At 49.3% G+C, this 12,992-nt stretch overlaps 1 protein-coding gene across 2 annotated transcripts in view; it reads right to left on the reverse strand.

Moving 5' to 3' along the window:
• Positions 1–55: 55 nt before the first annotated feature.
• Positions 56–12,992, reverse strand: part of strn (striatin, calmodulin binding protein) — a 59,097-nt gene continuing 46,160 nt past the window's right edge. The window contains exons 8-18 of one of the 2 annotated variants that reach the window (XM_072703273.1): positions 12,399–12,509; positions 11,533–11,676; positions 10,980–11,116; positions 10,264–10,439; positions 10,114–10,161; positions 9,901–10,022; positions 9,026–9,193; positions 8,457–8,597; positions 7,119–7,220; positions 6,861–6,947; positions 56–4,099 (exon numbers count right to left, since the gene is read on the reverse strand). In XM_072703273.1, the coding sequence (XP_072559374.1) occupies positions 3,930–4,099; positions 6,861–6,947; positions 7,119–7,220; positions 8,457–8,597; positions 9,026–9,193; positions 9,901–10,022; positions 10,114–10,161; positions 10,264–10,439; positions 10,980–11,116; positions 11,533–11,676; positions 12,399–12,509 (1,406 nt within the window). In that variant the 3' untranslated portion in view covers positions 56–3,929. The remainder of the gene's footprint in view (positions 4,100–6,860; positions 6,948–7,118; positions 7,221–8,456; positions 8,598–9,025; positions 9,194–9,900; positions 10,023–10,113; positions 10,162–10,263; positions 10,440–10,979; positions 11,117–11,532; positions 11,677–12,398; positions 12,510–12,992) is intronic. The other variant, XM_072703274.1, reaches the window with a different exon arrangement.

Consider the following 12,992-nt stretch of genomic DNA (forward strand, 5'->3'; position numbering starts at 1 on the left):
ATAATATAGAATTACTGAATTGCAAAAATTCCATAATAAAGAGCTGACACCAGGATGAAATACAACATTCTTTTATTACTGTTATTGATAAATCTGTCACTCTCCCATTTGGGAAAAGGAGAATACAACATGGAAAAAAGAATAAACTATAATAAGGTCTGTACAGGAAAATTAGCATATTTATCAAATACACATCTTTAAGAATCTCTATACAACTGTACTTTAAAACAGCAATGGTGCTACTGTACAGGCTGACTTGGCGCATCCCAGAACCCATTGCGGTTTCCTCTATGCAGGGCTAATTATCTGTACATCTGTTTGGCCCTATCGTGCTGTGTGATCCCAGTCCAAATCAAACCCCTCCCACCCCAAAGGCCCACCACAGAACCTTTCTGCAGTTCTGGGCAGTAGAATCGTTAACAGTATCAATGGACTAGCTGGGTGCAGGAAGAGAGTGGGGGGCTTCTGCAATTTATTTATGCTGGGGGTCTCCTGTCTGCCCTGCACCATCTGACGGGATTTGGGGTGTTCAGGAGAGAACGGGAACGGCGAGCAGCAGCAGGGCCCCGGCTCGCATGGCAGATACGTCACCGCGATGGGTCGCCACGCGGAGCCGTTAAGACGGGAAGCGTGGGGCCTCGGCACAGATATGCAGCCTCAAGCTCTGAGCTCAAGCACAGCCTATGAGAGCCAGATGCCTCAGGTTACAGCAGGAGCTCGCAGGAATAGCTCCGAGGTGTAGCGCTGGCTCGTACAAGTATGGGTAATTAAAATCTTCGGGTCAGGCTTACTCACGATCATCGCCTCTCGATTCACAGGGACATTGCTTTGACGTGCCCTGGATGACACAGGTGCTCAGAAGAGCATGCGAATGGCCGTCTACTCAAAGCCTGATGTGGTTTGGGGGCAGGCAGAAACGCAGTGCGATCCTGCGGACGCGTGATTGGCAGAGGCGAGCAGGGAATGCTTTAGCTCTGTTAGCATTAGCCACTGAGCTAGGTGGTGATGGACTCGTGTTCACATCTTTGAAAGAAAGAAAACCTCACTTACATTAATACTCCACATCACCCAAGTTATTCTATGTTAGTTGACATTTCTGAAGACTAAAAATGAGTGTGAGGCTATTCAGCCATCTTGAGACAGCTAGGCGTCCGACAGCTGACCGTATCGAGATCGTTCACACAGGTTACTGCTAAGCAACGCTGTGCATGCATCTTAATGCCGTACTAGGGACATCAGGCGGGGCCTCAGTGCTGTCATTCAGTCCTCTCTCTCTATCTCTCTCTCTCTCTCTCTCTCTCTCTCTCTCTCTCAGACCAGCAGGGGGAGCTCTGCCCTCCCCTAAGCTGATAGCATGGTATTGAACAAGACGACATGATTACCACGAGAAGCACACCAAACTGATTCCATTTCACGTCACTTTATGCATTTCCATATATACTGTATATTTATAAATAGATCTTTAATACTTTAAAACTATATATTTTTGAGATTTTAATCTTTACAGTTCTAAAATTAATAACTGATGCACCAAAACACCTTGGAAAATATTTTTTCTGTACTATGCAAACAGATACATATACCCAATGATTTCCCCACTATCCCTGGCAATAGGAACATCTCGATTAGAAACCACAACATTTGGTAAACAGCGAAATCCCTGTCGATCGTGGTGAACTGCAAACTGTACAGACCAAAATGACCCGGAATGAAACACTCCTCATTTTTTGTTTTAGCTTGTGTCACTATTTATGTTTTTTTGTCTTTTTTTGGAGGCATATTAACCATTGGAAGAACGACAAACTCAACCATACACACCAATACAACCAATGACTACACAACAATCATCCGAAAGATTCACTTTGTTTTCAAGTAATTGTAGAGGAAAAAAAAACAAAAGTCTTTAAAATAAACCAGTATTTGTCTAATCACACATCTCTCCCTCCTACACCGCTCAGACATCTAACAGACAAACGTTACTTGTGCCCAGTTGTTATATACACATTGTCACATTATGACAATGACACCTTAGCATAGGAGCAGGAATCTGCGCAAAGTATGTTCAGTACAGGTTTCGTTTGGCATTTGAACTCCCAGCAGAGTCTGGGGTCAAAATCACAGCCCCTTGCCAGAGACACCGTTAGTTACCTGACAAACACGGCCCCTCGTTCACACGTTACCGCACATTTAACCTGCTGCGTCTAAAGTTTTGGTTGAAATTAGTACAGAGATGATAAAATAAATATACAAGGGGAAAAAACAAAAATAAACAAAAGAGCATTTCACTGCATGCTATTTTAAATGCAGTTTGTCAGAGAGCAGGGAAAAGGGTGTTTCCTGGCTCAAATGGTCAGGTAATCACATTCAAATGATTCTGACAGGAGCCCCCACCCCGTAACGGATCCAGCCTGTATAAAACAACGAAGGGGTACGTGTCTCACTTGATTTCATGTAATTAGTTTTCTTAATATAGCACGACACTGGCAAAACAACCCTAAGATTTTGGTCTACACACTTCATCGACTTTAAACGTATTTATAATCAAAACATGAAAGAGAGACAGGCTGCGGAGAAGGTAGCGATCGGTGTACCACCATGTCCAGGAAACGCCCAACGCAGGATGCATTTCACTGATTCCACGTGATAAAATGTCAGCTATATTGCTCTGTAATGTTATTTTTCTCACTTGAACAGCAGATACAGAAAAAAAAATCAAAAGGCTTCTAAAGAACAACAGGAATATTTCGTGTATATCCAAAAATATCTAATCTAATACAAGGATTCTTGAAGCGGGGAGAGTCCTTCAAAGTAGAATGAGTAAACCATGTATACTCTCTGTACTTCTTAAATAAAAGTATCTTAAATTTTCTTTGAGTTAGAAAAATAAAAGCGGAATTTACAAGGATCTGTGGTTGAGCAGGCCTACATAAAAATAAGGTGTGTATGTAGACTACCTGGCTCCTACCTCACTTCAAGTCTGAACAGTTACAGTGGGAATCTGTTCAAGGCCATTTCCAAACATGACAGTACTGTGAACCAGGTCCAGTCTTGGTACTACAGACATAGCAGGCCATTCTGGGTGCTCTAAAGCCATGATCACCTGCCCTTCTCTACTCTCCCAACAAAGCAAAAAGCCACATTACGATTATGATGGAATATACATCTTCTTGTTTATTACAGTTATTTAAATTGTACATCCTGTACTAGGTTAAAAACTGACACTGGCGTAAGTCACCCTCTCCCTGCTGAAGAAGAAAACCAAGTAGAAGAACATTTTCAAGACTTCTCTTTGAAGCGAAGGCACCTGTTCTATAGACGTTGAGGATTAAATGCACGGCGGGTGGGGGGGAGGGGGGGGGGTGAGGGAGGAGCTTCTACGGTGGCCAATCGGCATCCTCCTCCTGCGTCACCAGCCTCGACGCCATGCTCTCCTCAGGAGGAAGGCTGCTCAGCTTCATGGTGCGATTCTCCAATGGCGAGGCGACATGCCCGAGCTTCCGGAAACGTCCACCTTGTCACCTCGCCTGTGGGAACCACAGAAGGAACAGAAGTGCCCCGGCCCGCCCCGCCAGCGATGGTGGCCGTTGGCCTCCTGGCTGAACAGACACGGGGCCCCCGCCGCACCCAAGGCCTGCCTGGATGCCTGGCGGGAAGGGAGGGGGGGGGGGGGGGGATTGGAGAGCCACACTGGAACATCCTTCCCGCTTTGGGGTCCCCCACTGTTATCATGCTCCGACACAGGGGCTAACTGGCAGACCCCCCCTCCCGCCCCCACCGCTAACCCCACTGGTGTTATCGGATGGGGCAAGGGTGGAGGAGAACCTACAGGTAGGGATTACAACGGGGGCAGGGGGGGTGACCCCAACTAAAGCATGCCTCACTGCTGCCTCCATGAGTCCGCGGGGCGGTAGGGCGGGTGGGTCGACGTGTCATACGAAGACTTTGGCCAGGGCGTCGGCTCCGGCACTAGCGATGTAGCACTTGGTCGGGTGGAACGCCACGTCGTGGATCGACTCCTCGAACTTCTTGCGGTGGGCAGTGAACTCTTGGATGCATGTCTTGCTCTCCAGGTTCCACAGGCGGATGGAGCAGTCATGGCCTGGGGAGGGACAGGAGCAAGACATCACACACGCTCTACACATACAACACAGTATTATACACCAATGAGCCAAAACATTATGACAAGACCCACATGATGGGAGTAACGTTAATCTCGCAAAAACAGTTAATGTCAAGGCCTGAGATATATTAGACGGTTAGCAAACATTTAGTACTTATAGTCCAGGGATCTTCAAACCTGGGCCTCGAATCCAAATCCAGGCCTTGTTTTCAATTCTCCCAGGTAGTTGGTTTAATAATTACTGATTCTGATTGGCCACAGAGGCGTCATACCCAGCTCACAAGTAAAGGAAGGCTGGAAAATCAGTAGGGCTCGGACCTTGAGGACCATGATTTGAATAGCCCTGTTATAGTCAATGTCCTGAATGCAGAAGAAATGGGTAGGGATAAAGATGAGTGACAGTGACTAGGACCAAATCATTATGGCCAGACGACTCAGTCAGAGCATCTCTATAACAGTCAGCTGTTGTGAGTTCCTACTGAGAGACTCAACAATGTGGGATGGGAATGAAGGATATCCCCTGTGGTACAAACCAAGAGAAGGGCTACTGCGGCACAAATGGCAGATAACTTTGATAAAGACAGTAATGATGAAGGATTAATGTGTCATGATACAGTGTATCGAGCCCTGCAGAGTATGGAGCCACGTAAAAAGCGGATATAGCTTACCATCTAATATATCACAAACCCTAACATGCGCCATTTTTACTAGTAAGTCAACAATATTCACTTCACGTGGGGGGTGGTCATAATGCTTTGGTTCATCTGTATTCACAGCATATATTCCCCGAGCTGTCATAAGAAGTATTACTAGAACTGCGTTTTATCATCTACGAAACATAGCCAAGCTTCGTAAGATGCTCTCACTTCGTGATGCAGAAAAATTAATACATGCCTTCGTAACTACCAGACTAGACTACTGTAATGCCCTCCTTTCTGGTTGCCCGTCTGGTTCCTTAAATAAACTTCAGCTGGTACAAAATGCGGCAGCCAGAGTTCTCACAAACACTAAAAAATTTGATCACATCACACCAGTCTTATCCTCCCTTCATTGGTTACCAGTTAAGTCTCGGATTGACTATAAAATACTGCTGTTAACCTATAAAGCACTGAATGGCCTTGCACCAGACTACCTTAATAATCTGCTGACCACATACAATCCCCCACGCTTGCTTCGATCTCAAGGTGCGGGATATCTGTTAGTACCTAGGGTAGAAAGATCTACGGCAGGCTGCAGAGCTTTCTCCTATAGAGCTCCTCAGCTGTGGAACGGTCTTCCACCGGATGTGCGGGTTTCAGGCTCACTTTCAATATTCAAGTCTAGACTAAAAACACACCTATTTAGTTTAGCTTATAGGGACACTAGTTCTAGCTCTAGCTAGCTTCTCACTCCCAGTTAAACCTATAGTGTGAGGTGTAGAGCTGGGTGGGGATCGGTGCCATTGGCTTTGGATAAACTGAATTGACAGTGCTGTCACTCTAGCTTCACAATTGCTTGTGGGATTGGAGTGCTGACATTTCAGGGACTCCCCATGCCTGCATTCCCACCTGCCTCTCCCTCCTACTTATGCTGCCATAGCCATATCTGCCGGAGCATTGCACTTCATATTGCACTCATCTAACTTTTAGCACTGCCTATAGTCTCCCTTACTTTGACTAATTGCATTTATTTCCACCACCTTCTCCTGGGTGGTGCTACCTGGAGCTTTCAATCTATCAAGATGTCCAGCACACCCTGCAACATGTGACGTCGCCACTGCCAATGACGACCGTGCATCCAGCTCGCCGTTCTGCCAGTGTCATCTTCCTTGTATGACCCGCTCCATGCCTTCTGGCTGCCTGGCGATTGGAGGAAGTGTTGGCACCGGCTTGTCATCTCCCCCCTGCTCCCCGTTTGTGTTTCAGACTAAACTGTATTTGACTCTCCCTGCCGGCCCCTGGAGGATGGGCTCCCCCTTTGAGTCTGGTCCCTCCCAAGGTTTCTTCCTTCTAGGGAGTTTTTCCTTGCCACTGTCGCCTATGGCTTACTCACTGGGGTCTTTGGGTAGGGATGCTGTAAAGCACTTTGGGACAATGTAATGTTGTGATAATGCGCTATACAAAAATAAATTTGTTGTTGTTGTTACCCACAAACCCCAATAGTAACAATAGCTACAGGCAGCCAGAAACACTGCCACATGTAGTGTATTACATAACATGGGTGGTTATGGACCCTTTTAAACATGCCCCAAAGAGACCCTTAATGGACAGATGCTCCTCTACTTACAAACTTTCAATTTACTAACTTTCAGACCTACGAACGAAGAGGACTGCAAGTCCAAATTGTGTTCCTTGGGCTCCCGTTTCCTGTCCGCAACATCAATTTCTTTCTTTCTGCCCTTCAGTTCTGTCTAGTACAACTTCTGGCCGCTACTCCCGCCGCGCAGCAGTGTAACGTGCGTACTCCCGGCATCCTAGTTCTTTGTACTTGCGTATACCCTTAAAATGATGTTGAATAACGACTTACGAACATTTCAAGTTACGAACGACCGTTCGGAACGCAACTCATTCATAAGTAGAGTAGCCTCTGTATTATTCTTTATTGGCACATTGATCTGTAACTCCCCAGATTCCTATAAACAGAGATGGTTTGCTTCTCCCTCCAATCACGGTCTTTCCCGCCCAGAGACTGTACTCCAGAATGGCACGGGCACAGGGAGGTGCCTTGAGCACGAGCACGTTCTCCAAGCGCAGGTACTTACTGCCAGACATCAGGTACAGCCCGTTGGGGTCCACAGCCAAGCTAGTGACCGCGTCAAGGTGGGCGACCATGGAATGGATCAGTTTTCCTGCAGAAAAAATTCCCAAGATGAGGCCACTTTAGATTAGCATCTGGTAAACTGTATTAACCCATAAGACCATGGGCCAGCCACCCCCTGACTGAGCGGCACCCACGCCCAGGAGCAAGAAGCACAGCTCCTGGCTCCCCCTAGTGGTGCGGCGGGGCACCCTGGTCCTACCTGTGTTGTTGTCGAAGAACTTTATGTGCCGATCCTCCTGGGCTGTGATGGAGATGGGGAGGGTGGGGTGACTCAGCACTTTGTTAATCTGACTGGGAGTGCCTGGGTGGTTGGGGGGGGGGGAGCAAAGAACGGGAAGAAATCAGGTAGAAATCACACTGATTGCAAGTGATGGTGACATGAAGCTTCATGAAGTACTGAACCATTTTGGCAATGTGCTTCGAGAAAATGCTCAGTTCTTAGTGCTTTATCCAAATACTACTGGGCAGATTGTGGAACAGGCAAAAATACTATAAGCCAAGTTTTCTCAGTGACGAGACATTTTCCACCAGACCTTGGAACTAGCCATTGCCAAAAGCATCAAGGAATAAAGGGAAAAAAATGATATCATTGTTTTTCTGAGCAGCCAATCTTCATAATAATTAGCATGACTTAACAAAATCATCTCAAAGGTCATGTACTAAATGTATAAGAATATCAGTCCTTTGGTGACCTTATACTGGCATTAACTCGAGTGAAAGGTGGATCAGCATTTGTGGGCAAAAACTTAACCGTGGAAATACAGCAACGGCAGAGATCAGTTAATGTCCACATGTAAGCAGCTGAAGAACATCTTGTCACACAGGATATCATTTGGATGCCCCGTGCGGCTTATTACTTTCATTAAACAACAAATTTCTCAACTGTATTCAGATTATTTCTTTTCTTGGAAATGACTGTCTTTGAGAATGTGCTTCCATGCGGTCCACTGGTCCATAACACTGGGGTCCAGAAGACCCCCCATTGGCAGCTTTTAGAGACGTGGATAGTTCTCAGGAGAAATTCTTCTCTTCCGTGGGGCATCCGTGTGAAACTCAGTAGAGCAGCAAATACAGAAAATGACTATCAAATGTTGGAAACCACAGATTTGCATCTGGCTTTTCTCATACACAGACCATTCACTCGCATTCAAACCAGTTTCTGAACTTGTCATGTGGTACGTCATTGGTTATGTCACACATAGACACATGATCCAGGCATCGACACACGCTTCAGGGCTAATTTCCTGGATTACTAGACACCATTCAAAGCCTCAGGGTCTCACGTAACATCACTACTGATCACCTCAGGTTTAAACAGAACTTTTTATTACAATAAAGGTATTCAATGAAAACCCCTTTCCCACATGAGCGTATTACTCATTTTGTTTGGGTTTTATGTTTTAATGGTTTTAATTTATGCCTGTGTAGCGCTTTGGGGTGCATATCACTACATGCCAAACTGTGTGTGGACTTCTGAAGCTTTAGGGACTTAAAGAGGAGGTACAAGCCTGCTCCCCCTGCAGGGCGGTGGTGGTACCTGGCTCCCCGACAGACTCCAGGCTGAGAACCAGCTGCCGCGTCTCCATGTTGAAGAGCCCCGTGCGGCCGCTGTTGAATGAGGTCACCATGTAGGCGGGCTCGCTGCATACAAGGTCCACTGAGGAGGGGATGCCAAGCTCTGGAGGGGGGGGGGGAGGGGGCGGAGCCTGTTAGGCTGTGTTATCTGGCCCGGGAGCAGACTTCTGCACATATGGACATAAGCTTATCATCAGTAGAGGAGGTCATTTCCTCCCATCCACTTTCCATAACCACACATCGATCACTGACTACTGTGATCTGGAGCAGGAGAACAGAACAGATCAAAAGTACAGTGGACGGCAAAAAAAATCCCAAGATGTTGGTCTTGCTCCAGCCCAAATATCAAGGAGACATCAGCTGCATCCTCAGCAAACGAGACCAATCGTATGATTCATTGAGCCTCAAGTTGAAACACCCCGCCTCAAACAGTCATGATGCGGACAACTCAAAGCCAGTCCTGTCGGACTTTATGCGAGTGACGGAGCTCACAGAGAGGCAGGACCGGCACCAGCACGCCATCCGACTCACCCCCATTCTCATTGAAGACGGCCAGAGCGGGCGAGGTGTCACCGGCGTCCCACAGCCGCACTGTGCCATCGGCCGAGCAGGACAGCAGGCGCTGATGAGCTGAGCTGTACACCAGGCCCCAGACGGCGTCCGTGTGGCCACACAGCGCCCCCCGCAGGACGTTGGGCTCTGTTGCAGGACAGAGAGACATACGCATGAGGCATACTGAGGCAAAATGCCATACCGTGCCTCCATAGTGTTCTTGACAATCACCCTGTGATAAGCAACTGTTTGCATTTGCAAAAATAAACCTTGAACAATCATTCATTCGTGACTTTCTCCTTGGGGGCTTGATGGTTAAGGCCGATACAATCTGCCCCATGGCCTCATGGTATAAACACCCAGCAGATAATTCTCCATCAACCAATTCGATTTGCATGCAAAATCCAGTCATGCAGAGGCTGTATTTGGGCACAAGATACATCTGTGCTCCCTTAAGAGGAGGTAATACACCAGACAGAATGTGCTACTGATGGTCATGAATGTACCAATTTCTACACAGGTTAACCGCTAATCTATCTCCCCTACAGCAGCAGATACCACTTGAAGCTTTCGAGGGGCATAAAACACATCTAGAAGGAAAAACAGTGACATGGCCTCAATGATTTACTCCAGTTGCCGATAGCATGACATTTCTCACAGGTGAGGGACAATCAAATACCAAATGGGGATTTAACTGCAGGAGAATCAAGCCTGCAGACCAAACGTAACCTTGGGAGAATGGTGATATACTCCTGGGCTAAAGGAGGAAACAGGTCTGATCAGGAGCATGAAACTACATGTAGGAACGTGTCAAGCGTCTGGCCATCCCCATTTCCCAGCCGGGTCGCTCATACCGTAGGAGTCGTAGGGATCGATGTTGGGGTTGGGGGTGTTCCAGCTCTGGATGGTGCCGTCCACACCCCCGCTGAAGCACTGGTCCCCCGAGGTACTCATCACCACGCACAGCACTGAGCCTCTGTGGGTTTGGGGAGGATGCATGTGTGAATCCGGCGGGTCTACATGCACATCAGCCAATGGGCATGTGCAGTATGGGGGGGTTCACTCACCGGTGTGCCCTGAAGGTATAAATAGGCTCCACATCCAAAGCCGTGCTCCTGCAGAACAGAGCGGAAAGGGTTTACGCGAGCATCCGACACACAGCCATTCCTCACGCATGGGGGGGATGGAAAGCTTCTGGAAAGCGAGGGCACACGTACTTCTTGGCTGGGGCGGTCTTCTGCAGGTTCCACATCTTGAGAGTGTGGTCCTCCGAGGCAGTGACGAGCACGGGCTCGGCCGGGTGGAAGGCCAGGCCGCGGATGGCGTCGAAGTGGCTGCGCAGCGTGAACTTGGGGTTCCACGTCTTCCTCAGGGCGTCTTTATTATTGCCGATCTGGGGGGGGGGGGGTTGCATAGCTCTGTTAATCATGACCCACAAAGAGCATCACTCTCTAAAAACATTAAATGGGTGTTGAATCCCATAGATTCTCTTATAAGGAGCAGAACCATCGCTGGCCTGCTCAGTCAGTGAGACCCAGCCCCCCCCCACAAAGCCTGAAAAGCCAGTTCTGATGGACATCACAGGGGACAGTGACCTCTATGCCCCCCCCCCCAGGAGAGCAGCCCATCCTTCACGGCTGTCGCATCCTTTAGGACAATTACCTGTTTCACTATATAATTTACATTTGTATTCATTCAGCATAACACTGGAAAACTGCCCAGAAGTCATTAAGTTAATAAGAAACTGCATCATGGCCAGTGTGGCTCACAGAGGGCAGTGTGATCGTTGTTAGGTTCCCCTGGAGGAGACCCCTCCCCCTTCCCCTGGCCCCAGACTCACGTCATAGGTCAGGTTATCCGCCTCATCTCATTGACCACCATCAGGCTCCCTAGCCCGCCCCTTCCCCTGGCCCCTCCCCGAGGGCAGACTCACGTCGTAGGTCAGGTTATCCGCCTCATTGGCCACCGTCAGGCCTGCCAGTTCCCCCAGGCCCAGCTCGTTCTCCATCGCCTCGCCTGCGCCCATGATGAACGACTTCCCGGATGTGGGGGGGAACGTCATGGCTTCCACTGCGAGAGACACTGCTGTTGTTATTTATTAGTCATCGCCTCACCCTCCACAACCACTTCCAGTCACCCCTCTGGCCTGCCGGTGTGTGATGTGATACACTGGGAATTTAACGCCGGAGAATTTACGCTGCGTACAAGCTAACCGATTAAAAAGACTCATGCAGTTGCATGAGCGTGAAGAACATGGATGTGAAATCAGAGAGCAGAAAGCAGAGACTTGAGTGCACAGCCGGGGGTGTGATGTGATGTGATTATGTTAATAAGTCATTATTTATCCCCGTGGGACTCAGGCAGAGCGACAGCTTGGCTTATGTAATGCGAGGGGCGACTCAGCACCCAGCACCCAGCACGGCATACTGACAGAGAGAGTCCCAGTGAGCACTGGGCACACAGATAGCCCCCGGGGGGGTACTCACCCTCGTCGGCACGGCCAGCCTCATGTTCGCCGGGGCGGACCATGCTGGGCCGCGCGGGGGGGGCTGCCGACGGCTGCGCAGGGGGCAATTCCTCAGCATCCCGCAGGTTTGCTAGCATGTCCTGCAGTTTGCAGCGATTCGGCCCTGGGGGAGGGGGGGGGGGGGGGGGGCAGAGGCTCGTTAGCAGAGCAAGACACTGTCATCTTTCTGCTTATTCACAAGGAAGAAGCAACGTGGGGGGGGGGGGGGCATGAACGACCGTGAAGGCATCTGTAGGTTAAAAGAAACAAAAGAACGAGGCAGTAGGAAGAAGGCAGCGGAAGTCAGAGGAGGAGGAGGTGACAGTGGGGACAATGAGAAGGGAAGGAGAATGAGACAGCAGGCCGCTCGCTCTCCGGGTCAGCGTCTGCCGAGGGCAACGTTCCAGTGAGAGGCAGCACACGAGGGACCCAAGTGGGCAAGCAGCTTGAATGGTGCTGTGAAGGAGCCCATAAGCGCAGTGTGTGGCTCAGTTACCGTCTCAATGCCAGGGCCAGCGGGGGCGGGGGGGGTGGCCATGCCCCCTGCAGAGCGCAAAGGGCTCATCTCAGTTGGGGGGGAGGGGTGGCAAGAAAGGAAGGAAGGAAGGAACATAAATAAAGGTATAAACAGGAAGAGGAAAAGTTGCAGATGGTGGTGTGACTTCCAGAGCAGGTGGCAGTGGAACAAGCTGGACAGATAATGGGGGAAAAGGTGCCTGATGGAAGAATATAGGGGCTGAACTGAACAGTGACGGGTGGGTAGAGGAAGAAATGGAAAGATGGGAAAGAATCCTGGATATAGACCATCAGAGGAAACAGGGAGGGGCGCCGCCCTGCTGGACTTACTCTTCACCCCCTTCTTGCCCTTGCGCTCTTTTCTGTACTGCTCCTTGAGTTTGGTTATCAGGCCCTGGTCCACATCCCAGGCCTCTGACATGGGACACTGTTCTTCCTTCTCTAAATGGGGCAAACAAAGCAAGAAGCTCTTCAGGCCACTAGGCCAGAGGACGAGGCGCCCTGTCGGGACGCGGACAGACTGGGGGAGCGCTGTCACTGAAGTGCCACCAATAGGTATATTCAGCAAGACATCCGACGCCTCTCACAGGACAACTAATGGCAAAAAAGTTGACAACAAAGCATGTGTACAAGCACACAAGGAGTGGGTAAATAAAATGAACAGTGTTCGGCAGAAGTACACAGTGAGGGCCTCCCTCCTTCACACTATGCAGTGAGGACCCCTCCTTCACACTGCACAGAGAGGACCCCCTCCTCCTTCTGACTGGACAGCAAGGACCCCCCTCCTACACACTGCACAGCGAGGGCACCTCTCCTTCACAGTGAATGGTGAGGACCCCTCCCCCCTCTCCCACACTGCCCAGACAGGTCCCCCTCCTTCTTCACACTGCATGGTAAGGACCCCCCCCCCCCACTTCTTCACAC

The sequence above is a fragment of the Paramormyrops kingsleyae genome, chromosome 20 (genome assembly GCF_048594095.1).
Source record: "Paramormyrops kingsleyae isolate MSU_618 chromosome 20, PKINGS_0.4, whole genome shotgun sequence".
NCBI classification, from domain to species: domain Eukaryota; kingdom Metazoa; phylum Chordata; class Actinopteri; order Osteoglossiformes; family Mormyridae; genus Paramormyrops; species Paramormyrops kingsleyae.